Source organism: Takifugu flavidus, chromosome 14 (genome assembly GCF_003711565.1).
Source record: "Takifugu flavidus isolate HTHZ2018 chromosome 14, ASM371156v2, whole genome shotgun sequence".
Lineage (NCBI taxonomy): Eukaryota > Metazoa > Chordata > Actinopteri > Tetraodontiformes > Tetraodontidae > Takifugu > Takifugu flavidus.
This window is the reverse complement of record NC_079533.1, coordinates 2,479,560-2,505,206: the sequence shown is the minus strand read 5'-3', so window position 1 is coordinate 2,505,206 and position 25,647 is coordinate 2,479,560. Positions and strand designations below refer to the sequence as shown.

The window sequence follows — 25,647 nt, the reverse complement described above, 5'->3', positions numbered from 1 at the left end:
CCATTTATCCACCATCCATCCATCCCTCCCTCCTCCTCCTTCCCTCATCCCTCCCCCCTCCTTCCCTTCCCCCATCTATCATCCATCCCTCCCTCCTTCCCTCCCTCCATCTATCATCATCCTCTCCCTCCTCCTCCCTCCATCCCTCCATCCATCCATTCCTCCTCCCTCCCTCCATCCTCCACCCCACCCTCCATCCATCCATCCATCCACCACCATCCCTCCCTCCCTCCCTCCCTCCCTCCATCCACCCATCCATCCCTCCCCCCTCCCTCCCTCCCTCCATCCATCCATCCATCCATCCCTCCCTCCTCCCTCCCTCCCTCCCTCCCTCCATCCCTCCCTCCCTCCCCCCCTCCCCTCCATCATCATCCATCCACCACCATCCATCCATCCATCCATCCATCCATCCTTCCTCCCTCCCTCCCTCCTCCCTCCATCCATCCACCCATCCATCCATCCATCCCTCCATCCCTCCATCTTCTGCTGCTTAGCCAGAGTGGGTTTGAAGGAGCAGGAGCTGGACTTCCCTCTTCTTAGCCACTTTGCTTTGCTCTTCTGGAGGGGATCCTGAGTGGGACATGTCCACCTGAGAGGCGTCCAGGAGACATCCTAATCAGGTGTCCAAACCAACCTATCCTTCTCTTGACAGGATGGAGCTCTGCCTGGAAGCCCTCCGGATGACCAAGCTTCTCAGCCTCTCTCTGAGGGAAAAGACCAGACATCCAGCAGAGGAAATCTAATTTGGCCACTTGCCCCTTTTTAGTGCTTGTCATCCATCCATCTCGCTGTAATTTACTACAAACTGCTACCCAGACTGATTCTGACCTCTACTGCAGTGACATGGGGAGCCCGGTTCGGTTCAGCACGGCTGCTCTTGTGAGTCTTGTTTAAGCTGAGTCTTCTGTGGCTACAGGGTCAGCTGGTGAGGAAACATCAGCCCGTGAGCTCACATGATGACCTACTTGCGGCTAATGATGCTGTCAACAAGCTGTTAATTATGTTGTAGTGGAGTGAAGTCGGCTGTAATCATGACGGTGTCGTTATCCCGAAGCTGCTTCATCAACGGAGGCCCGTGGTTATCACAAAGCGGCATGGACGGGCTCTGAACATGCGGCGGGTCAGGACAGTTAATGAGGTTTACTGGCTGTCACACCATTTCCTTGCTGTTCTGTCTTTCTTTTCAGTCTTTGCTTTAATATTTTCTCGCTAATGTGGCTGAGCGGCGGCCAGAAAGGCTCCCCTCCTCGTTCCTCCTCGTCCTTGCTCTTTGGGAAAGTTTTGAGGTCATCTTAAACCCCGAGAAAGCCTCTGGGGTGATTCAGATTGTGGCAGATTATACTCTCTGATAGAGCGCTGTGGTGCGCGAGTGTACCTGATCTCCTCTCACATTCCATGGGGATGTGGTTTCTCCTACATCTCCTCATTCCACGTATACAGAGGACAAACCGACGGCTGCCTGTTTTATTTTTGAAAGCTTTTTATTCACAAGTTGTGACCCCGGAGAACGTCATTGTTCTACTGCTGCTCTTGATTTCCTCCATGTCTGACAAATGGTCTCCAAACTAGATATAAGAAATGAACCAAACACTGGGCTATTGTAATGTCTGTGTACTGGAAGGGGAAAGAAAACCAGCAAGAAATCAACACTTCAGTCAGACGGAATTGATTTAAATCGTGTTTAAAGTGGAAGATCTCTTCAAATGCCTCTTCACTTACATTTAACAGTATGGATATTTTATAGCGCAGCTCTCGGTGTTCACAGAGCGATCCCATAAATCACGCTATACTTTCCTCGGAATTACATATAAGTTTTATTTCCGCAAATCACATTTTGAATATTTTTTTCATATATACTTCTTTTTCTGATGAATTGCAGCTTTGAGACTCAGAGATGGCTGCAGGTTTTCAATAGTTAAGCTTTAGCTGAACCTTAAATTGAAGACAGTGCTGTTTTTATACAATGCCTGGATAGGTTTTACCAGAACAGAAAGAATCAGACGGGGTCAGTCGTTAAAAAAAACATGAATGATGAAACCTGAAAATGTGTGCGAGCTGCAGTTACACTGAGGAACAACACAAACCCGGAGATCCCAATAAGAACAGAGAAAATGGGAAATGTCCTTAATTTTTCCTTGAGTAAACAAGAACTGTTGAAATGCTCCGGTGTAATTTATGTGAAAATGCATTATTTAGAAGCTCTCCTGCAAGTGTTGTGGACTCAAGCATGGTTTGAGGTCTTCAGATGCTGCCCAGTCCCAACAGACCGCGTTTCGCTCTAATATGACGCTCAAACAGATGCGCTGAGACGGGCAGACATTTGTGAGATACGACAAGTCTTCTCAAAGGTTGTTCATTTCTAAAGCAGATATGATAGCGGATTGCTGGCAGTATCAAAATGTTGCTTTGTGAATCAAAATGCTGAGTTTGAGAAATATTTTAGCAAAAGGGACAGAATGTCCAAGTCTTCGTCTTCAAGAATCCTTAATTTGGACACCTTTACAGGAGTTCTGTTGGTCAATCATCTCAGTCAGGCACCAGAAATTATTTCAACAAAAGAAGAAAAAGGCTTTTAAAGCCTCCACACACCACATATATGTCTTCATTTGCATATTCCAGCATATAGGCTTTCAACTTCCTGCCACCGTTTTACCACCTAGGGCATCACTGCTTCCTCATATAGAAGAATGAAACGGGGAAGGGGACCCAAGTGTCTGGCACATCTCATCTCCACGGCCAGAGGTCAGCCCCCACTTCTACCTCTACATACAAATGTGTGCTGTGTCCCAAAGATTCAGTTCTCTATCAACTAAGTCAACATCCAATTCACTGCATTCTATGATTCCAGAATAATCTGCTCACCAATTCAAACTATATAATTACTGCATTGAATAATATGATAACACGATTAAACTCTGTTAGTCAGTGAATTCACAACAGCAGTTTAAAAAGGCAAAGTCAACATAATGTCTGTCCTCTCCTTTCACACACCATCAGGTTCTCCCTCTGGTTCAGATTAAATCAATGACAGAAAGTCACATTACACAATGAAACCTATGTAATTGGTACATTTGATGCTGGAGATGTTTGTGGTTTGACCCTGCTCACGATCCAGAGTCTTAATTGTGATGGAACACTGGTAACATGTTGAGACAATATCATGTTTGGGATAAAGAGTTTAACTGGAGATCTGCATAAGTGTAAGAACTGCTCATTCAAAGGTATTTTGCACTTTCCTTAAGTATTACCAAGGGAGGTCTTCAATCACACACATAACCTGGCTTATGGTGTGCAGGTGCAAACAGTAATTAAAACAGTAATTAAATACATCAACAACCAGAACTCAATAAAGAGAACACTAACATTGAAAGTTGCTAAAGATAACATTTACAATGAACAAAAACAGGGTTAACACCAACCTGAACCCACAGACACACTGCCACAAAGCATGCTGGGAAATTCCCACACTGACCCTCCCCAACACGCTACACTACCTTTGCTTTTCTTTTCAAACAGTGCCTGTGACGCGGCAGTAACTTTTCTGCTCGAGCGCCCCTAGCGGCCGATAGAAAAAAAGATACATAAATAAGCCGCACCGTAGAATAAGCCGCAGTGTTTAAAGTGTAGGAAAAAAAGTAGCGGCTTATAGTCGGGAAAATACGGTAATATTTGTGCAACTTTGAGTCTCTTGCTTGGTTGAAAAGTCATTCCATCAAAAGTTTCCTACATTAGCTGCTTGGGGTACATTTTAGCACCTTTAGCACCCAATAGCTGCATTTCTCCACCATGATTGACATGTTTTAAGCATAATGCTCATTAAATTCTCGAGTTTTACTCTTTATGTTGAGCAATTCTCCCTTTCTGCAATATTTTTTATCAGTCCTGCAAATTATAAAATAAATTGAAATGTCATAGCCGCATTATAAATAGATTCACCTGTGCTTGTCAATGTGTTTTTTAAATGTGTGCTGTGATATAATATATTTTTGACATTTGCAGAAATCAAGGCTGCTTTAAAAACAAATTTAGTGATAAATGTCCTTAAATTAAATGATCTAGTAGGGTTGTGAGACTGCAAATGAAATATAAACACAAGTAAAATCAACAGACAGGAGAAAACTTTACACATTAATGTTATCAGCTATGAGATACACTCAGTGATCACTTTATTAGGTCCCTGTATTCAATGGCTTTGTAGCACAAACAGCTAATTAGCCAATCACATGACCACAACTCAGTGCATTTCGACAAAAAGGGAATATCCAGTGAGTGATAGTTGTGTGGACAGAAATGCCTCCTAAAATCACATGACGGGAGAACTTTTGAGAGAAAGCTGCTGCTTAACATTGCAACACATCACGCTTGATTTGTCTTCCTGGTCATGAAAAACAAAGCTTGACTGTGAATTTCATCAAGCGAAAGCATCACGGTGTTCTATGGTGTGATGGTGTGATTGTCTCCTGCAGGATGTAACTCTGGAACACAGACCAAAGTAGGGGTTATGTGGACGCAGTCAGTGTTCACTTACTGGATTTAAAATGTCCCCCTGGATCTGGGAACCTGCAGCATCACCGTACCGATGAGTCAAAAGGAATTAATGCTAACACTGCTTCAGTACTGACTTAATTACTTGGCAGTGAAAAGCAAGTGGTCGTTGGGTAATCAGAGAATTGCTGAGTTCAAAATGGCAGCCAGAATTTCCAGGATGAAGTCTTTGAGTCCAGAGGATCCTTTGTCTTGTCCTGTCTTGATTAGTTGAGATCCACATCCTGACATTTATGGTGCTGCAAAGCAACTCCAGAACCAACTCTTTTATATTTAAGAACCCCGGAATGAATTCCTGTACATGATTCCCTCAACTGTCTCTGTTTGGTAGAGAATGAGAATTCTCTTCATTCCCAATGTGACTGTGTGATCCGTGCAGCCCTCCCTGCCTGATCCAAACCGGCTTTGTGTCGGATTTTAAATTGATTTTAAAATTTAATTTCTCACGTTGAAGGTCACAAACGGTTTTCCACACAAGCACCATTCTGGCTGGGTGACCTGGGAAGTGACTTCCAGACCACAGGGATTAGTTATTAAAGCTTTTGCTGGGGAGTTCCTGGTCATACTTTGATAAAATACATCCGCGCACACTATAATCATTTTTACATTTGACAAAATTAGAATATTTCCCTCCTGGTCACAGTAATGTTTTGAAGTCATGTCCAGACTATATTTTGACTGTTCCAGATATATAGTTGACATTTAAAAGCCATATAGGCTTTTTTTTTTAAATATGTCTGGAGCCAACAGCTTCATCAGCCTGGAGCTAAAACACTTGACAGAATTCTTACACCCCCAGGCTGAGTGCTGCTGAGCAATCCCCTCTGGACACATTTACCCTGCAACAGCATGATCACTTTAAACCTCTAAAACGAACTAAATCAAGCTTAGGATGGCCGGAGACACATAAGCTCCCGACCGACCAACCTAATTTAAATTATATTTCATTTTCCTTGAGACTTATTGAAACTTTCATATCTCAGTGTATTTCCAGCAACAATTAAGAGCTCTAAGAGCATTAAAGTTCTCTTTCAGACTGTGTTCAGAAACGGTGAGACGTTGAGGAGCATCTTCATGCAACGTACCGAGGTCTTCACAAATTGGGATGATCATGATTTGGTGTCATCAGCTTGGCTTTATAATCCCAGTTTGGATTTAAAACTTTCCATGAGATTAAAAACGCAAATCTGATACATCAACTATGAGCAGTTTGTTTTTTACAGCTGTGTATTTCAATTTGTTAAAAAAAAGATATAAAAATGCAAACTTGGGGAAGACAAGTATTGCTTTGTTTTATTTCTGCTGTTGACAACGGAACCCGTTCCGTAAAGCGTGACTCAAATGTAATAGTCGATTTGACATTTTTTCCAGGACTTGAGTTTAAAGCCTTCAGGCTTCACTCAGTCGACTCGCATCTGGTGTTTTTTTCATAATGCAAATGTGTTTTCTATTTAAAGATCTGGTGTCAGAATGAAGGAATCTATGCAAGACTTTATTGGGAGCATCTGCTCCAGTTGCTTCTCTTTACAGGAGGTGCTGGTTTGCACTTTCGCGGACGCCGTTCATCATTCAGAGACCTTGGAGGCGTTACCCCAGGAAATCTGATATGTGCCTATTTTCAAGGTTTTGTTTTTGGCTTTGGCTTCAAAATCACAATGTTATGGGACCTTTTATCATAATGGCGGGGAAAAATTGGTTGTCTGACTGGCAATTATTGTACTTACTGCTGTCCCTGCTTTCACTCACTATTTTAATGATGAATCTTTGTCCTGAGCTGGAAGCCTGCCCATTGGTTTCCTCTTTCTTGTGATTAATTGTGACAAGGCTTTGGCATTAATTTGGTGTAAGCTCGAGCCAGCGGCCATGACCTTGAATAGCTGAACACTTTTTGAATAATTTATGCTAATCATTTGTTGTATTGTTGAGTGCCCGGTGTTCAAAGGACAAAGTGCTCCCACCATATTCAGCTGCTTGGCTGTTGTGATGAGCATTTTAATCAAAGTTTCCCCAGAAAGGAGGGAGAGAATTGAGTTAGGGCAGATGGGAGTCTTACAAATATGCACAACATGACAGCATTGTAGTAGTTCACTTGTTTTGGCTCATTTAAATCGCTGCCTCGGGCAGCACTACAGTGAACGCACCCATTCTGGGGAAAGTTCAGGTTCGATGAGTGTCGTTATTATCAGAATACACTAATCACTTTCCCCCATCTCTTCCTTCCTCTTACATAAGTGAAGAGAGTGGTATTAACACGTGGTTATTAAGCAACACTTGAAATGTGGCTTCACAGTTTAGAATTCTGACCCCAGGATGCGTAACCATTCCCAGTAATGTCACCATTGACGCTAAACCCTGGCCAGTCCTCGCGCTTCAACCCAAGCCTCTTCTGAAGTCGACAGGAGTAGAGCTGGAGAGGAACTTTCTGCTGTGTCCCATTGAAGGCAAGATGGAAGCACATTTACTGGATAGGTTCCAACAAAGCAAACGCTTATGGCAGCGTTGATAATTATACCCTCAATGCTCACAGAGAGGACCAGCCTCTGCTGCCCAGTTAAAAATAATACACCTGCTCTTTTTAGTGCTCCCAGTTTTTCACCATCCACACAGGCCATCAGACTGTTTCCTGACAGTGAACTGTTAGTTGGAATGTTGCTTTTATTGTCAGCAATGTAAGATTATAATAAGCAATAAAGCCCTACAGGACACACTGCTGCTGTTTATTCTGTCACAGATGGTTCAAAAATGAGAATCTTTACTATTCTGTACCCAAACAGAAAAGAAATTAGCTGTGAATGAGGAGACAAGGTCATGACAGTGCGTCAGCAGAGAGGAACATGTCCTGTAGTTAGATTGTGTGTGTGTGTGTATGTGTGTGCGCGTCCTGCGGGGAGTATTCCTGCACTGCTTCTGATTCACATCTTGACTTTGATGGAGCGCTGTGATAGAGCCGGACTCCCATACGACTGCCGCTTCTGTCCCTGCACCGCCATGAGGAAATAACAGTATGAATAATGCTATTCATCCAGCGTCATCCGTCAGAGCGGAGCCTCGTGAGTGAGAGGGGGGAAAAAAAACGATAATCTGTCCCCGGAATGAATCCTTTGTCAGTCCCGGTGTCCCACGGACGCTGCGGGGTGTAACCTCTTTTCAGTCGCACCGCACCAACTGTTTTCCACGGAATGCTAAAGACATGCAAATGCAGCTCTTGGTGGAGGTTTTTGGTTAATGGGAATTTTTCACAGGTGTTTTCATTTGGGAGGGCGTGACGCGATGGAAGGTCGTTGACTTTATGGCTAGCTGTTGCTGCCTGTTTCTCTGTTAATCCCAGTATCTCACAAACGCAGATGTTCGGAAAACAATAGAGTTGCCTCTCCCCCAATTGCAGTTAGGGTTTATGAGGTCATCTTAATATCTAATTAATAGGTTTTTACCTGTTGCCTGTTTAGCTTATCTCTTTGTTTTCTGTGCACTTTAGATTTTAAGACAACCCAGTTAAAGTCACCCATGCCATGTGAGGGGGAGTGTTAAACGCCAGATGCTTCCATCTGTGGGGCTCCAAGTATCTAAGGAAAGCATTATTTATTATTCGTCCCATTCCAGACCGTCCCCCTGTGGCCCGCTGCTCCTGGGCGGATGTCTCGGGACTTTCAAACCAGAACAGATTCTATGCTGAAACCCAGAACTGAACAAGGACAGCGAATGCACTGAAATCTAAAAAAACATGTCTAGACAGTGAAGTATTTTAATCGTTTGTCATTGGCATTGTGTTCAATTCTCTATGGAGCATATTTTAGAAGAGTAGATGTGTTTTTGGGGGGGGTTTGCATATTCAATCGGTCATCAGCATTAGAATAAAAAATGTAAAATTCTGAGATCTAGACAGACAGACAGACATTTGCTAAGACAAATGATGTGCAATGGACAGCAAATGCCAATATATGTGTCTGTGGGGGGTGCAAACCTATCTTGGATGTCTTATCTGTGCGCGTTGCCGTTGGTGAATCGCAGATTCTCAATCAATTTTTCTGAAGTGTGCGCAGGAGCAGGCCGACAGCGTGTCTGCAAGGCTGTCATGTTTCATTCATTTTATCAAAGAGTGCTGAGAAAGCAGTGGGTTCTGTCTCGTTACCGCCTACACGGCAGCTGAATTATTTACGCAACCACACAAAATATCCATCAAAAGGTTGAAACGCAAGGTGTTGGCTGCCGGTTGAGACTGTCCAGAATCGGAATATGCTTCAAATATGTTGCACACGTGAAACCGGGTGATGTGACGGTGATGTTCTTTAGTCCTACGCTCCAAGGCCAACTGCTTTTGTTGGTATTGTCGGATGCAGCTGAACTGCATAAACACCAACACGTCGGCTCCATTCACACTTTAGCAGGACTTTTAACCCGACAACAGCAACTCTGTGGGACACCCTACTCTGCCGGCGGCGCCGTGCATTGGAGGGAAAACTACCCAAAACACATTCCTCCAACATGAGTTTGGCACCCATTGAAAAGAAAAAATAAAATCTAACCAGCCAATGAAAAGGCTGAGAGTTCAGAGCGAAGATAGGGCTGAAAAGGGTGTAAAAACATAACATGGGGGAGTCTTTAACTGCAAAGGTTGGTAACTAGTTGATAGAAAAGAATACATTTAAACAAAGCACCAAGGATGATTGACTTGAGCCAATAACTTATTCATTACAAACCAACTCACTTTTGCTTTTTAATGAGTTATTTCATGGAGGTATTTTGTTGGAGACACAGTAAATTTAGGCCCCAGCGGTAGCATCTTATGACCGGCCCGCAGCACAGCTAGTTGAGCATCTAAAGACTACAGACTTTGTATTTAATACATTAACAAACCTAAATAAAATGTTATGTTTGAAAGTGGTCCGTTTAGTGACATGAGCGACCCCATGTGACCTAGAGAGATGTGAACCCTAAACTAGCGCCTCTTCTCAAGTTTACAGTGAATTTAAATGTTATCCCTAATGAGCCTGTGGCGACAGCAATAAGTCACAACTATCAAAACAGACTTAAAAATTAGAGGGAGAAGTAAACTTTAACTGGAATGTTGCTAGTTCAAATCCCCTGGGCCAGCTTCACCACTGGATAACTTCACATATGTGATGAAAATATCTAAATTTTCTTTGTATATATGATACATGAACAAGCAAATATATGTGAGTTTTTTTAGATTAGCTATGCATGTTATCCGTTTACTGCCAAGGTTGCTTCTGAATTCCCCTCACACGCACACCTGCATACACACATCCTTGTACTTCTAGCTTTGTGAGGCCTTTCATAGACATGCATTATCCAGCTCCTTACTCTAATCCAAACTACAATCCAAACTTACTTCAAATCCTATCCAAAACCCAACTCTAACCAAAACTACATCTAAACCCTCAAGCAGCTCTTTGAAGATGTGAGGACCAGCCACAATAGGCTTGGTTTTTCAGTACTGAACATTTCCACGTCCTGCCTTTACGTCTGCATCTAATCATGGAGCAGTTCTTCAAAGCAGCACTCTAACAACGAGTGTTTCTTGCTCTTCCTTTCAAAGCAGTAATACTTTTCCTCAAGAAGGACATTAATGAATGTCATTGCTGCCCTGATTTAATATTCACATAAATCAATACTGCCTGCTGGCCTTGCTCCAGCTAGAATTTAATGTCCACCTTAAGAAGCAGGTATGTGGTGGACAGGTAGTTCAAGGTAACCAATATGTTGCAATAAATAAGAAATGAAGGTGGCCAAAGATCCAAGTGCTTGTTGAGTTTTAAATGATATAACCAAAACTTTGCAGATTTGAGTTTCAGGTAGTGTATTATAAAAACATTCCAACGGCAGTGTATACATCTTTCTCTCCTTTTAAAGAGCCGTTGGTGCCACGCAGAAGACAAGAGCAACCAGACAATAGTGGCAGTCAACAGGGGATTTACACAGAAAGTGACATTGTTTTGCTGTAACCATTCTTTCAGTGACTGCCAAGCATTACAAATCAAATACAGATGAAGTTATCAATTTCAGCCAGCTACCTAAACATTAGCATTTCAAAGCAGGCATTAGGCTAATATTAGGCAGAATACCACTGAGAGGTAATAAACCAACAGATGTCTACTGGGTGTAGTTACAACCCATTTGTCCACATGTTCCTGTTTGTTTTTTTCCCCTTTTGTCTCCCTGCGCACTTGTCTTATTACAATAGCAACTTGCTAAACATCACTTGACACGTGTTTTCAGAGCAATCACAGCAATGATGTGTTTTAGAGAATGCTCCCTCGTTAATGAGAAGGGATTATTCAAATGTTAATGTATCCATGTGTGAGTCCCAAAATAAGGTGCATCAGTGGTGAAGTCGAAAGAATGCAGTGTTTATAACTGTCTAATAAAATAATAATAAATAAAATGTTTATTAACTATTATTAGAAATGTTGAAATTCAGTCCTGCGCTCACACCCTTAGGCCACACAGCAGAATTTACTCATCAGCCTTGCTGATTCACTCTAGTGCGCGTTTGATTGAGCTGTAGTAACTCCTCCTCAAACATCATCTCATTGAGTGGTTTTCAACCTGGGGGGTGCGGCCCTTAGGGGAGCCTGATGTTGGGAGAGGAGGGACGCATGGCTACTGTCAACATTGTTTCCACTGGCAAGTTAAAGTAAGTGTAAAGAAGAGAAGATATTTAAATGATATACAACATATACAACAACAATAATAATAATAACACTGTTAACAATAACACTAATAATAGCGTTGAATCGATCTGCACATATTGGTGCTCTGATTCAGGGAATTTAGGGAATGTTGTTGTAGACCTCTGTTGTTTATTTTCAGCAACTTATTCTGAGAATATTTCAAATATATTGACTCGCATGTCTGCAAGCAAAGCACATGTTTGAGAATGTGTTTATTTGAGAGCTGTGGATAGCTGAGGCAGAGGCTGAAAATAATTTTATCTTCAGAAGGGAAGCGTTGCAAAAACACCTGAATGCAGCTGTGAGCATTTGGTTATTTTAAAATTCAACTTTGTGCAGAACCATGGTAATTTAATTACACTCATTTATTCAGGATGGCCTTTTTTGCTGATGCTATCTGTATATTGAATCTAAGTCTTATTAGTTGTGTGAAATTGTACCATTTCACTAAATCCTATGTAGCTACAACTGATGATGGCCTTCACTGAGGGTGTGAAAGTGTATGCCAAACAGGACTCTGAACCTACAATGCAGACCAGAACTAGGACGATCTTTTCAAAAGAAGGTTTATTTCAAAAGAAAAGATCAGTCCAGACAAGGGCAGACAGAAAAAACAAGCCTGAGTGAGGCTGAACGTGGTGGCAACGCCGCTGAGGCTGGTGGCAAAAACAAAGAGGCAGCCAGAAAAACAGAAATCCAAAAAAACCATTTGACTAGTCTCTTTCACAAAGTACAACAGGAGCCGGGAAAGCAATTTACCACTTGATGATTCGACGCAGAACAGGCAGATAATTAGAGAGACGGAGTTAAATACTGCAGATCCCGATGAGCTGACAAGTAGCAGGTGAGAAACCATAGAGAAATCAGCCAGCCACGCCCTGCCTGTACCGACGAGTACAACCAGCCAAAAAGACAAGCAGGGAAACAAAGGAAAATATGTCTAACCTCCACATCCTAACAAAGGATACCAATCATGTCCAAAGATATGACTAAGAACAGTTACCAATTGCAGTCTTTGATATTAAATGTAAATTGACAAAAATGAGATGAGACGATCAGACGTAGGAATAAAGTGCAATCGGAGCAGAAAGGTTAGTCTGTTGCCATTTAACTTCCCGTTGCCTTGTCACTTTCTGTGTCTTTGTTGATTCAATCTGACCCAAACCTTCTGTATTGACATTGATGATTTCATAAAGTCACATACAGTATCAGCACAATTGCTCTTCATGTTAATCCTACTCTGGCCTAGCAGGGCCAAGTTAATTCTGTATGGCCTCTCTTTGAACCTTTTAAGCCCACTCTCTGTTTTATTTAAATGCATTAACTGAGACATTCATTTTGTTTTAGGACAAAATAGAGCATCATTTCTCTCACACTTGATGTCAAATTAGTTTAATGTAACTAAAGTTCAGCTGTGAAACTAGAGGTGAAACAGGTCCTTTAGTCATGCAAAGGTCAATGGTTAAAAGTCTTTAGCTACATGTGGAAATGTCCTCTAGTTGGACACTGACCCTCAAATTGCTCCCGGTAGGTCTTTTTTTCAATTAGCAAAGGGAAGATATTGCTCCCGCTGGATGAGGGCAGCTTATTGCAACCCAAACACAAATAGTACATTTACTAACTAAGGGATGATAGTAAAAAAGGAATTTGGACTCCAGGCAAGTGGAAAAGGTTGGTGGTGATTCTAGCAGAGTTCATGTTGTCATTAAAGCTGTGATCACTGCCGTGTCCGGTGGCTAATATCTTTATACACTGGCCACACAGTTTTAAGCTGGGAAAAAAAGGACTTGGACCACTATTTTAAGAGGTTCTTGACATGGAAAATTGACATATTGCACTGCATTAATCTATTGAATCTATTGAAGTTGAAACTTATTCACGTGTAACCAACATCACATTTGAACCTCATCCTTAAAACATTTTTTTATTTTCAAGTGGTATTTCTGTGAATGCTGTGTTGGAGTGCAGGTCTCCATAAATCTCTGAAGTGCTTCCTTTTTGCATTTTTCCTCTCAGGTGCAACGTTGACGGCAAAGTATCCCGAGTGGCGTGGCTCAACCGCACCACCATTCTATTCGCGGGCAATGAGAAGTGGTCTCTGGATCCTCGTGTCACCCTGCTGGATAACACAGCTGTTACGGAGTACAGCATCAAAATCCAAAATGTCGACATCCACGACGAAGGGCCCTACGTCTGCTCGATCCTCACCAACAAGAAACCAAAATCCACTAAAGTCCACCTCGTCGTTCAAGGTAGGACAGAGACTGATGAACCAGCAGAGAGCGAGAGCTATAGCATTTTAGAAGTCAGGAAAGTTAAGATCTATTGATAGATCCAGGATTAGGCGAGTAATTAGCACATTTAGAAATGTTTAGGGTTCAGATCATGTGCCTTGAATAAACTGAAAGTAATTAAGATGAGAGGCATTTTAGACACCTTACACTGCATATGCTGCATCAGGGAAAGACTTCGGCTAATCTGTCTATTTGAGGTTTTAATTGGAGCTTAGGAAAATAAAAGAAATTTTTGAACTCCTAATGAAGACTAAGCATTTTTCCACATTGCTTAATTCATGATTTCTCTTGAGCCCTTAAGTGATGACAGTGGCATCAAATCATGTTTTTTTAATCTAACAAGTCTGGCATATCCTCACACAGACATGCAAGTTTACCTCCAATTACTGTCCGTTTCCTAAACTGTGAACAAATTGACCATCTGGATGCTGCAGGCTCACACTTGAAGCCAAACACCACCACATGAGCAGCTACAGCGGGCGAGTCTTCCTTTGAGACGACAAATAATGATAGTGTTTTTTTATGTCATTAGACCAAAGGAGGGATGCCGCTGAAAGCGTTTCGGTTTCTGAAAAGAAAGCCGGTGCTTAGAAACCCGTGGGCTGTCAAATTGTCCTGATAGACGATCTCTTGCTGTTCCTGTTATCTGATTTAAATGTTTGTAATTGAGAGGCTTCCACCTTTGAAGAGAGCTTTTCTGCATATAGAAGCTGTTCACGCTCTCTGAGTCTCATTTATACCGACAACACTCCAGTGGTTGACTTACTTCATATAGGGCCTACGCAGCGTGTCCAAGTAAAAAACCATTTACTGTTTCAAAGATTAAGCCCGAAAGCCATAGAAGCTACATTTTAATGTTTCAAAGGGTCCCAAAAGGCCTTTAACGTTGCTTTACCTGTTTCCTCTGATGTTGATGTCAATACAACAGTTTTGTCCACATATTTGTAATATCTTGTTTATCCTTATTGCAAGCACATAATATGCACCTAAAAATGAGCTCTAATTAGCAAAAGCACATTTTAGCACTAAAATTGGGTAGTAGCGCTTCAGTTTTACCATCATCAAAAGATGGGGTGAGGGGACAGATTAATTATTGTCATAGTTTTTCTATCTTTTATTACACTCTCATTTTACCAAGACCTTTACTATTGAGGAGTGATTGCACATTTATTTATGGGTCACACCAAGTACAAGTATGTGACGGTAATGTCACTAGTGTGAGAACAGGAGTGTGAATAAGTGAATGGAGACTTTGTGGGGTGTTTAACACGAGCACACCTGTGGCAAACCATCTTTACTCTGTGCATCCTCCTGTTTCAGATTGTAAATCTAACCATCTACAGGACGATCCATCTTCGTATGCATACCGTGTAATGAAAGTGTCGTTAAGTGGATTTGTGTTTCGCTTTTGGGGTTGTGGGAGCATTTTTGTGGCAGCGGAGACAGATTCCCATCACAGGCTGGAGTCATGAAGGAATGAGTACAGGGCAGCAGAGCCTCTGTTGTGGCATATACAGATGAGGGGGTCTAGAGGGGACTGCAGTGGTATCTTTGGTCCCTACAGGGTCTCTCCTCACATACACCCAAGAAATGGAGATTGGTGTTGAACCTGTGCACAGGGGGACTCCGGGGACTAGCATCAATCAACCCAGTGACCTTGTCAGTTAATGCCCTCAGGAATATAGGGCATGTGCTTCCATGGTGACTGCACTTGGGGATTGGATTGACTGCACTTAAGCCTCACAAAAAAAAAGAATAATATCTTAGAGTGCTTTGTAATGTATGCTGTATGCATCCCAAGGACTGGATGTGGCTGAGAAGTAGCCAAGGACTCTGACTCAACATGAAGTGGTGGTTAAACTTTGATCCCAACTCTAAGGACTTCAGTTGTGTTGCTTTAATGAGCCGAGCTGCATTATTCTACATTGTTGAATTACTGAAGCGGATCATTCTGTTTGACTCGGGACACAGCAGGAGCATCAAAAGAAGCTTTGTTCTGGTCTGACTTCGACTGGAAATGACATAATATTGCTGATTACTGCGTTGGCAAAGACACAACTCAACATATGGTTTCTACATTTGAAACATCTGCTTGTATTGTCCACTTCCCTTATAATTCAGACCAGCGTTTTCAGCCGGTTCATTGATATTTTCTCTCCACCATAATCTTAATTGTGTATTTGAATTCTTGATCTCTTTAAAGTGGGAATCACCTTTGAAGCTCATTTCCAAACTTTGCCTTTGTCTTCTACAAATTTTAAATGAACAGTAGGTACTGCTTAATTAAACTTCTAATACAAAAATAATAACTGGGTGATGTTCCTCCAGGTTTTTTTTATTATTGTGAAAAAACAAAACACTCCTGTTTGGGTTTTGTGGTTTGGGAGTGTAGCCGGTGATTTCTTCACTCATTTGTGGAAGCAAAGTCCCACAACTGCATCCACATCTGCAAACGGTACACATGTTCTCATTCTTTTGCTGCCTCCACTGGCTTGTATCAACAGAGCTGCCCCCTTATTTTCACTTCATGCTGCTTTAAACTCTGAGCACACGGAGATCACACACTGCTCACCCAATGAAATCCGCTCTGTCTGTTTAATCCATCTGCTGGAATGAGAAGATACGCCAGCGGCCTCGGGAGCTGAGTAGTGTTTTGCCTTAAGTTGCAAATTAACGTTGTCCACATAAAACCAGTTAGCACTGAAACGAGCATTTCCGATCTTTTCCCTGATGTTGAGGAAGCTTCCAGCTGAGATGCTAGAGTAAATGTCATTACAACCTTTGTAAGAACAAACAAATTTGTTCTCCCTCTCCCATGGAGAGAGTTTGGGAGTTCTCACAGCTTGTTCTCGACACATCATCTGGGCAGAAGGATTTTCTCCCCTGGTGTTCTATAACAATTGAAAGGTGAAGTGGTCATGGTTAATGTGGAAAAGCATTCCCTCTTTTTCCCCTTTGGTTGGGAAACAGACGGTGGGAAGTGCAAAAAGGTGGTGAATAAATGGTATATAAATGCACACAAATGGTTAATAATTTGTGGAAAGTGGTAGCATGAGTGTCTCATGTGCAATGATCCAACAGTGTGGGCAGGAGTGTGTGTGATACCTGATGAGGAAGAGTGCTGCCCTTGACTTTCAAATGTCCAGGCCGAAACAAATTTGCCTGATCTTATGGAGTATCCAACAGCCTTTATTCATTGTTTTGCCATCTGGCCTCAAAACACACAAGGACGTCTGCAGCTTCTCCCCTCTCGCAGTCTAATCATATGCTGGTCAGGTCGCCAAAAGGTGGTGATTTCCTCGTGGACGTTGCATTTGCATGTAAAACAGCGTGTCTGCGGTTCCATTTGAATCCTGCTTAATTTTTATCACATCAATTCATAATTAAACTTTGCCTCGTCACACTTAAGATACAGTAGATTTCAACCAAACTCCTGGTTTCAACGTTAGTAGTCCAAACTGACCCAACAGGAGGGGGGATGGACGGCTCCGGTTTGAGTGGTTGAGGGATGAATTCTCAAAGCGAGAGGGAGAGAGTCATGATTAGACTAGATATTAGACCACAAAGTCTTTATCCTAAGTTAACCCCAACCTGTCTGTTGACAGTGTATCAGTCATGCTGCTAATGCTAACACAGTTACAGTCACTACCCTTGTGCACACATGTACATTGTACAGTGAAATCATTTGCATCAAACTCATCATTTCTGGAGCATAGGGAAGTAACCCCCCCCCCAATTTCCCGAGTGATGGCCTTCATCCTCCCCATCTGAGTCTCCTACCAGCCTGGGGATTAAAACCAGCACAGGCAGAGATAAGAGAAGGTGGCGGTGTCACAAAGGCAAACCATGCCTGCACTGGGTGGCATGCTGGTGCAGCGGGACTCCCTAACGAATCTTCCTGTGCTATCTCTGCAATGCCTGCCACTTTCCTGAAAAATGGAACTTGTCAGCCATGTCATGATCATATTGAAATCTTCTCTCACTGGATCTTTAGTATCTATATTGTGACAAACACTAATGACAACCTCATTTAGCAGCAGGCTGCCTCGTGGTCTGGTTTCACACATTTCTCTTAGGCACACAGAGAATGTTTAATTCTTAATTAAACAAAGGGAAGATAATGAGATTGGACCCCGTTTTAATCAAAATAACAGCAGGCCTAGGCTCTGATAGTTTCATATATGTGACACCTCTCTCATCATACATGGAGGGTGAGAGATGAATTACCCTGTAGGCAGTTAAATCATATTCAGTTGAATCCAGACCACATTTAGACACTAATAAGCTGTCTGTGTCCTCACCAGGTCCTGTCCTCGTGCCGATATTTAGGCTTTTGTTTTCCTTTGTTGGCAATCTGTTGTGCTCCCTGCTGGTGTCTGCTGGAGTCCATTCCAGCAGTCACGAGGTCAGAGGCTGGAATGGGTCGTTAGACCACTGCATGATACACACACACACACACACCATTCAGAAATTCACACACCTAGGGGAAATATGCAGCCTCCACTCGACCTCAGGTTCAAACTTATCTGTACAGAGAACCTGGAGTTCCAACACCCTCTGCCCCCCACCAGCCTGGGGAGGGGGGAACCAACCCCACATTGAAAAGCACAAGCTGGAAGAGACCTAGGCACCTTCTTGCTTCTCTGTCAATTATTTATTCACCCACACGCACACACACGTGCACACACCTCACTCCCCTGGCTGCCGGCGGAAAGCGCTACCACTGGTGCCAGGCTTGATCTCGCCGCTTCAGTCAATAGTCATCAGTAGAGGCAGGTGAAATCAGGTCTCAGCTGATTCCAACAACAATCTGGGGAATTAGCTCTGCGCCACTTGCAGCCATTGTGTACCGTAAGTTGTTATTGAACCGACTGCATTTTGGATCTTTAAACAAAAGCGTGTCCTTTATTTTTGCAGCTAAATAGGCGTGAAGAGGCAGACACGTCTCTTCTTAGTTTGATCCTGCACATTAGTGCAGGAGGAATAATCAGACAGCTATACATACAAGAAATGTATCTACAAATGCTTGTTTTTGGAATAGAAAGTATATTTGTATTGATTTTATATATTTCTGTGACTCGCCACCTGTTGTTTTCCTCAGGATGATAATGCAATGATGTAACTGCCTTAAAATAGCTTTTTGGCTCCATGTCTTTATTTAAGGGACGAGAATCAACAACATTCTTTTTATTTTTTGCTGCTCTCCTCGGAGACTTTTACCAGGGAGATGAGTATTTAAATAAATAACTCATGCCTGACTGCCACTCTCCCAAAATCAGCACATTAATATGAATTTGTGAAAAAGAACAAAGTAACCGCACAGCAGAGACCCGTCTTTGTCTCGTTGCCCTTGCCGACTGCCAATCCCCATTATTCAATAGATATTTTAAACTCAGAATGCTCATTGATTCATTTATTCAGAAAATTCCAACCGCCAACAAGTCATATATTTCAACACAAGCATGAAGTTTGAGCACAAGCGCAGTTTCAAGAGCAAGACAGAACTTTTCTCCGACAGGAATAATGATCAAATGAAAGTCTTTTGCTTCTCCGAATGCACGTTTCTGCTGTTGAATAAGGGTGGGAAAGTAAGTGCGTGTGTACTTCTGCGACCTCTTCTCCACCCAAGTTTCATTAAAACACACCATTCCATCACTTGACCTTGAGAACAATCAATCACCACAGGGCTAAAGAAGAGCCTTCTGGGGGTTGGGAACAGTTTTGGAGTGTTTTTGGCGTGCAGTAAAACACCACCAAACAAACTTTAGCTTAGCTTTGCTCTAAGGCACACAGCACACGTTCGAAAGTATTTTTGAAAAATGTATTTCAGTGACATATATACTGCCAAAGTCTGTTTATGGCAGAGATTAGCTAGTGCTAATAACTACAGTTTTGGTGTAATAAATACCAAAATGACCTGAAAAGCAGCCTCGAGGTGTATCCTACTCCTTGTAACACGTCTCTGAATTATTTCGCTTGTCTCACTGATTGAAATGTCTTCTGTTATCTGTTGAAGTCTGGAAGCCAAATTTGTCCGGTGTTCCTTTGGGGTAGTCATAAAAAAGTGACAGTTGTTCGAGCCAAGTGAAAAATTTTCCAGTAATAAATTGGGGGTTCCAGGGGCCTTTAGGGAATATTTACTTTAGGAAAGGTGGCCTTGAATACTCTGCTGGGCTCTTTTGATGCTCTACCTGTGAGGAAAGTTTGTTATCAGGGTTAGCACAGTCAAATTTTACTTTTATACAGTGACAGCAGCCAACACCATAAAAGTTAGAAGTGTATCTTGCTTCTATTTCTCTGAGGGAATCTCCAAAACATCCGAGTGTGATAATGTGGAAATGTTTTACCCTAAATTAACCTCATTGCACTGGTGCTTTGGCTCCTTGATATCAATCTGATGTGTTCTTATACCGTATGTTCAACTACTAACGGGTTAAAGGCAGCATTACTCTGGGGGATTAATAAAGTCTGCTGCTTCATCTTGTCTTAATTCTAAGGCAACATCTTTACTCACATACAGTATCTGTTTTTCATCGATGAAGTTAAACGTTTGACGTAAACTCTGGAGGACTGTGACCCACTTAGGGGACACACCAAAGACATGCTCCAGTACTGTCAAAGACTGGGAAGAATTGCAGATTACGATTAGGGTGATTAGTTCCGCCTGTCGCACGCAGCCCCGTGTGCTTCCAATGGGAACTCGGGGTTACTTAGACTGGCCAAATCCTCAAATGCACAGTGCAGAGAAAATATTTCTTTTATTTGGCCTCTATAAACTCTGAAGAAGAAGAGCATAGGTTTCACTTTAAGTTCTAACTTTATAGTTTTCCTCACAAAAGGGAGGCAGGCTTACTTCTATATTTGGACCCCGTGGAACCTCACTAAGCAAGACATCAATGAGGTTGTTGGCTACCGCATGCTGGTCATGATGACAAAAACAAGTGTGGGTTTCAGGAGATGTCAGAATTAGATCCTGAGAGCTTCTTTGGTTAATTTGTATTAATTACAGACATTTTTTTTATTCTCAGTGAGGGAAAAGTTCTCTTCTTCTACAAGATCTTAAAACCCACTACCTGTAACTACATTTTGTAGGGGGCAACAAACATAAGTCCCAGGTTGACCCCCTTCTCCTCCCGGTACCAATGTTCCAGAGCTGCTCAGTTGCTCTTCTGTCTCTGGCCATTTATAGTTTTCCTTCCCTTTAACGGGAGCCCATTTCACTGTCTACCATTACAAGTACAACACATTTGATAAGATAAAAGGACGCGTCTACGGACTAGTTTCATGTTATTAGTTGGACATTACCTCTAATTCATCACTTTAAAGAGTTTTCACCCGCTGATCTGATGCACTTCTAGCTTGTCTCAATAAAGAATGGTCAGATGTACAGTCATTCTTCATGCTCCTATAGCCCCATGAAGCAAAATGAACTGGCTAGCAGCTGCTAAAATCTCCTTAAAGTATCAAAAGCATGATGAAATCAAATTTTGACATCAAAATATAAACTATTCTGATAAAACCTTGGTTTGCAAGGTGAATGTAGCTAAAGCTAAACACGAGTGTCCACGTGAGGCTTTTATTACGGTATGTTCTTGACAGACTGTTTATTCACTGTACTATGTTAGCAAGAGTATTTTAATTTCATTCTAAAACATCCTAAATGGTCGACAGGATTATCCTCTTTAGTTTCGTCAAGTGTAATGATGTGGCTCTGTGTTTTTCTGATTAGGGCCTAAGCCTCAGTCGTAAAGAGGAGAAGCAATGAGAAGGACATCGCTTCTTTCAGTCGGCTGCACACTGGTCTAATAAGCTTCTGGGCACATTTTGCAGTAGAGAGAATCTTTTCTTTTCTACACAAAATGCAAGTAATGAGGCATTGGAAATATTCCACAACATTAGGATAACTGAAAGGGGGAGAGTGAGCCCTATAAGCTTGCGTAACACATTCTAAAGTGCTTGTTCCTTTCTCAGGCTGCCGGGGGATTTCATTTTCAATTTCTCACCTGCGGAGTCCGGCGCGTGTCTTGGCCCGAGCCGCTCTGATTTCATTTTTGTGTTTTGTGAAATGGCCACGATGACTTGATGAACACAAGCGGCGATGTGAGCCCGGCTTGCCTGGCTTTCATTCAATAAACTCTTTGATGTTTCACATTCACCAGCACTGTGGTCTGGTGATGACTGAGACCCTTTTACATCTCATTCTGCAGTTTGTACTGCCCCAAGGCCTACATGTAAACATGTAAGCACCCTAATCACTCCCACCGAATCCTTCTAGATGTTTCCGTTTGATGAAAAGGATCTAACCAATGCTTCTTTCAGTAGGTGGGTGTCAGCCGGGTACGTTTTTAAACAGCCCTTTGCTAAACAGATTATGTCCCATTTCTGAGGTGTGAAGCACCTTCATCCTCCTGCACATTCATCTTGACGAGGTCACATTATCGAAGGGCATCAAGACACTTTTGTCTTTCTGGAATTCCAAATAACTGAAGCACGCCTGACATACAAAAACATCCTTTTGTATTAGAGAAAAGAAAATCTACCAGCTAAAGTCTGGTGGTTTTATTATAGCTGAAAGACTTTTTATTCCTTGATATGTTGGACACCAGGCTGGGTATTATGCCTCCCCGCTGCTGAACAAAACGAAAACAAAATGCTACATTTAAAAGGATCTGGTATAACTGCTGGATGGAGTCTAAGTTTGTGTCGAAGAAACATGGAAGCTGAGCCCTGATATCACGTCTCTGTCCTCATAACAATTCCCTCCGTTACAATCAATCATCTTTATCATTTAACAGACTGAGAAGAATGAACCTAAAACAAAGAGACCGTCCCTGGCAGCAGTAGATGAAGGACAACCTTGAATGATTGTATTTTACTGCATATTGTCTGATGGATGGATGATATAGTGAAGTTAAAATGTCTCAATCTGCTGGTGGACAAATAGGTCACTCCAAAGATTAGGACAGTGACCTTGATGAGGACAAAGCAGCCAATAGATTATGAATGGATGAATGAATGAATGAGTACAGTATTAACACCAGCTAAACTGCCATATCCTACTGGAGTCTATACCTGTTCTGTATGGGTATAAGGCAGGTCCACCCCTGAATGATTCACCAGCTCATTGCAGGGTCCTATTTGACTATTTGGGGGTTTGGTATCTTGCTTGAGGGTACCTCTCTGGTGACCTGGCAGAACCAGAACATCTTCCAGGCTTTGTCTCAACTGGGGCTTGAACCGAGAACCCTCCCTTTCTCAGTCAACTACAGACTGAGCTACCGCCGCCCCTAAAATCGTATTTTAACTCCCATTTAAAACTCCTTTTAGCCCCTCGGCTTTGAGCTTTGGAGAATCAAAGGGCAACATCCCTGTGGAATCCCAAACATCACCAAAACAGAGACACTGGCTGTCACACGACCTCCTTGGCGGGGGTAGCTATGAAAGCTGATTCAGGGTGACGGTAGCTCCATGTGCAGGTGGACACGCAAAATGTTACATGAAGAAATCTGCCCTGTGCTGCGCCGAGTGATCTACTCAGAGCTAAAAGCTACATTCAACACACACGCAATGCCGCAGTCTCAACCCAGTTAAATCCTGCAGACACATTCCAGGATTCCAGTGAAAACAGAATGTTTACACTGCCTTGTAGGATAACTCTGCAACCGTGCTTGACAATGTTTGATGAAGCCAGTATGTCGTTCCATTTTATTTCATTCTAATCAACTCGGGATTGTGATGCAAAAGAAAACATGAGATCACTTATCACGGTGTGGGTAGAGCTTAGCTTGCATTTAATATGGAGCTGTACTGTGCAGTTGAATGAAGATCCTGGAATCATTAATGTTGCTTTTAAGAAATGAAAAAAACAAAAACAAGGATGAATCAATTCCTTCTTGTCCCCTGACAGAGTTGCAATCATGCTATAACAGAAGCCTACAGTTCTGTGCTAAGTCTAAACAAGCTTCATATATGGGTGTTCAAATAAAGATACACATGTAACTGGATATTTGTTCTTTCTTCTACCATTACCAGTCGTCTGTATCCCTTCATACCAGTAAAACCTGTGACAGGTGCAATTTGGACCCAAAAGCAGCACTCTGGAAAACTGGGCCGTGGTAATGACTTTTATTAGCACACGGGCAAACAGGAACTCAGGCAGACAAGGAAACACAGGAAATAGTCCGTTCTTCAGGCTCAGGGCCCGCACAAAGTCTATGGGTTGCAGGCTCGGGGATTGGGTCGAGCAGAGCCGGAATGCGGAACCAAGGAGGGAGGACGTAAATCCTCGGAACCGTGCAGTTCTGCTGACAGCGGGCAGGAGTGACAGGAAGGGGCTTACAGGAGAGGAGGCTGACGATGTAGCGGAGCAGACTGGGGATGAGCAGCAGCGACGTCGGGGCCAGGCGGAGAAGTCAAAACCAGGTGAGCGGGCAGGAACCAGAAACGCTGAGGCAGGAGTCGTAGTCAGGGGCAGAAAGCAGGTTGGTTGTCCGGGGAACAGGCAGAACGAAGACAGGCAGAGTCGGTAACAGGTAATCCGGCAGGGAAACAACGCTGGAAAGTCTCACATCAAAGCAGAAGAACAATCTGGCAAAGACTGAGAGTGCAGGGGAGGCTTATAAGCAGGGCTGGTCGGGAATAAGCTGCAGCTGTGCTGCAGGTGAGCGGAGTTGAGCTGACGGGGTGGGAGTGGCTGGCAGGTAGAGTGGAGCAGAGGCAGGGAGAGTGGAAAATTACTGGGACAGAGGGACAGGAGAGAATTGGGGGAATGGGGCTGTGACAAAACCAGTCAATTTCACCTTTCTCTCCCACTATGTCCAGACTGTTTAGCCTCCAGTACAGTACCAGTACACAAATCCTCTCTATCCCAACTGATCCTCTCTGTCCCACTAGAATCAGTTTATTTATCCTCTTGCTTCCACTATAACCAGCTTATTTACATTCTCCTTCCAATTTAAACAAGTCCATTAGTCATCTGTCTCACTATAACCAGTCCATTAATCCTGTCTGTCCCACTATAACCAGTTTATTCATCCTCTCCCTCCTACAATAACCAGTCCATTAATCATCTGTCCTACTATAACCAGTCCATTAATCCTGTCTGTCCAAATATAACCAGTTTATCCATCATCTCCTCCCACTATAACCAGTATATTAATCCTCTCTCCCAGTATAAACAGTCCTATTAGCCTCTGTCCCACTATAACCAGTTTATTAATCCTCTCTCCCAGTATAAACAGTCCTATTAGCCTCTGTCCCACTATAACCAGTTTATTAATCCTCTCTCCCAGTATAAACAGTCCTATTAGCCTCTGCACCACTATAACCAGTCTAACATCACCACCATGCTGCTGTTTGGATCAGCGGAGCTCTGGCTGATCTGCGGGTGTCTCCCGTGCAGGGGTGCAGGACAGATGGTCGCGGCTGCGTCAGCTGCGGAAGCGGGGTGACATTAACCGCACGATGTAGCGCAGCGGCAGTGGCAGCACAGCAGCCAAAGAGACGAACAAAGAGAAGCCCACAAGGTCACATGATTGTGGACGTTATGAAAGCAGAAACAAGAAGGGTGAAGGAAGCTTTTTCAAAGAAATACATATTTAGTCCATTTGATAAAAAAAAAATTCCGGAGAACACATGATTTGCTTTATTTTAGCATTTTTAACCAATAGTGCCTGATGTTAACATGTTGGGGGGATGGGGGGGGGGAGTTCCAGCCCTTCTGACCTCTCTTTGAAAGGTGGAAGCAGAAGAGGTAGAAAAGCAACTACAGCAGCTACTGTGTAGTTGTGTTTACAGAGGAAGGACAGAGACGCGTTCCTGAATGTCACCGTCCTGTCTCCTGAGAGTTTGGACCCAAACAGAGTCAAGGCTTTAATGTGCCACAAACCATAAAAAAAAAACCCACAGTGGACAATGTAATTGCGTAAAATACTAAAATGCAAGAGAAGCAAGGGAGCATGAGGAAGGCCAATGGAGGGAAAACACAGGGAAAAGCGGAAGAACGTGGTCGGGAAGACAGACTCACCGTGGCAAAACAAAGATAGGAAGTGACATGTGAAAACAAGGAAACAACACGCAGACGGGAGTGAAAACGTCTGACAATCTGCCAATCTGCC

The 25,647-nt window shown here is 42.8% G+C and overlaps 1 protein-coding gene across 2 annotated transcripts in view; it reads left to right on the top strand.

The window, feature by feature from the left end:
- Nucleotides 1-25,647, top strand: part of opcml (opioid binding protein/cell adhesion molecule-like) — a 155,315-nt gene that overhangs the window by 96,170 nt on the left and 33,498 nt on the right. For both annotated transcript variants that reach the window (XM_057054320.1, XM_057054319.1), the window contains one exon: nucleotides 13,254-13,489. In XM_057054320.1, the coding sequence (XP_056910300.1) occupies nucleotides 13,254-13,489 (236 nt within the window). The remainder of the gene's footprint in view (nucleotides 1-13,253; nucleotides 13,490-25,647) is intronic.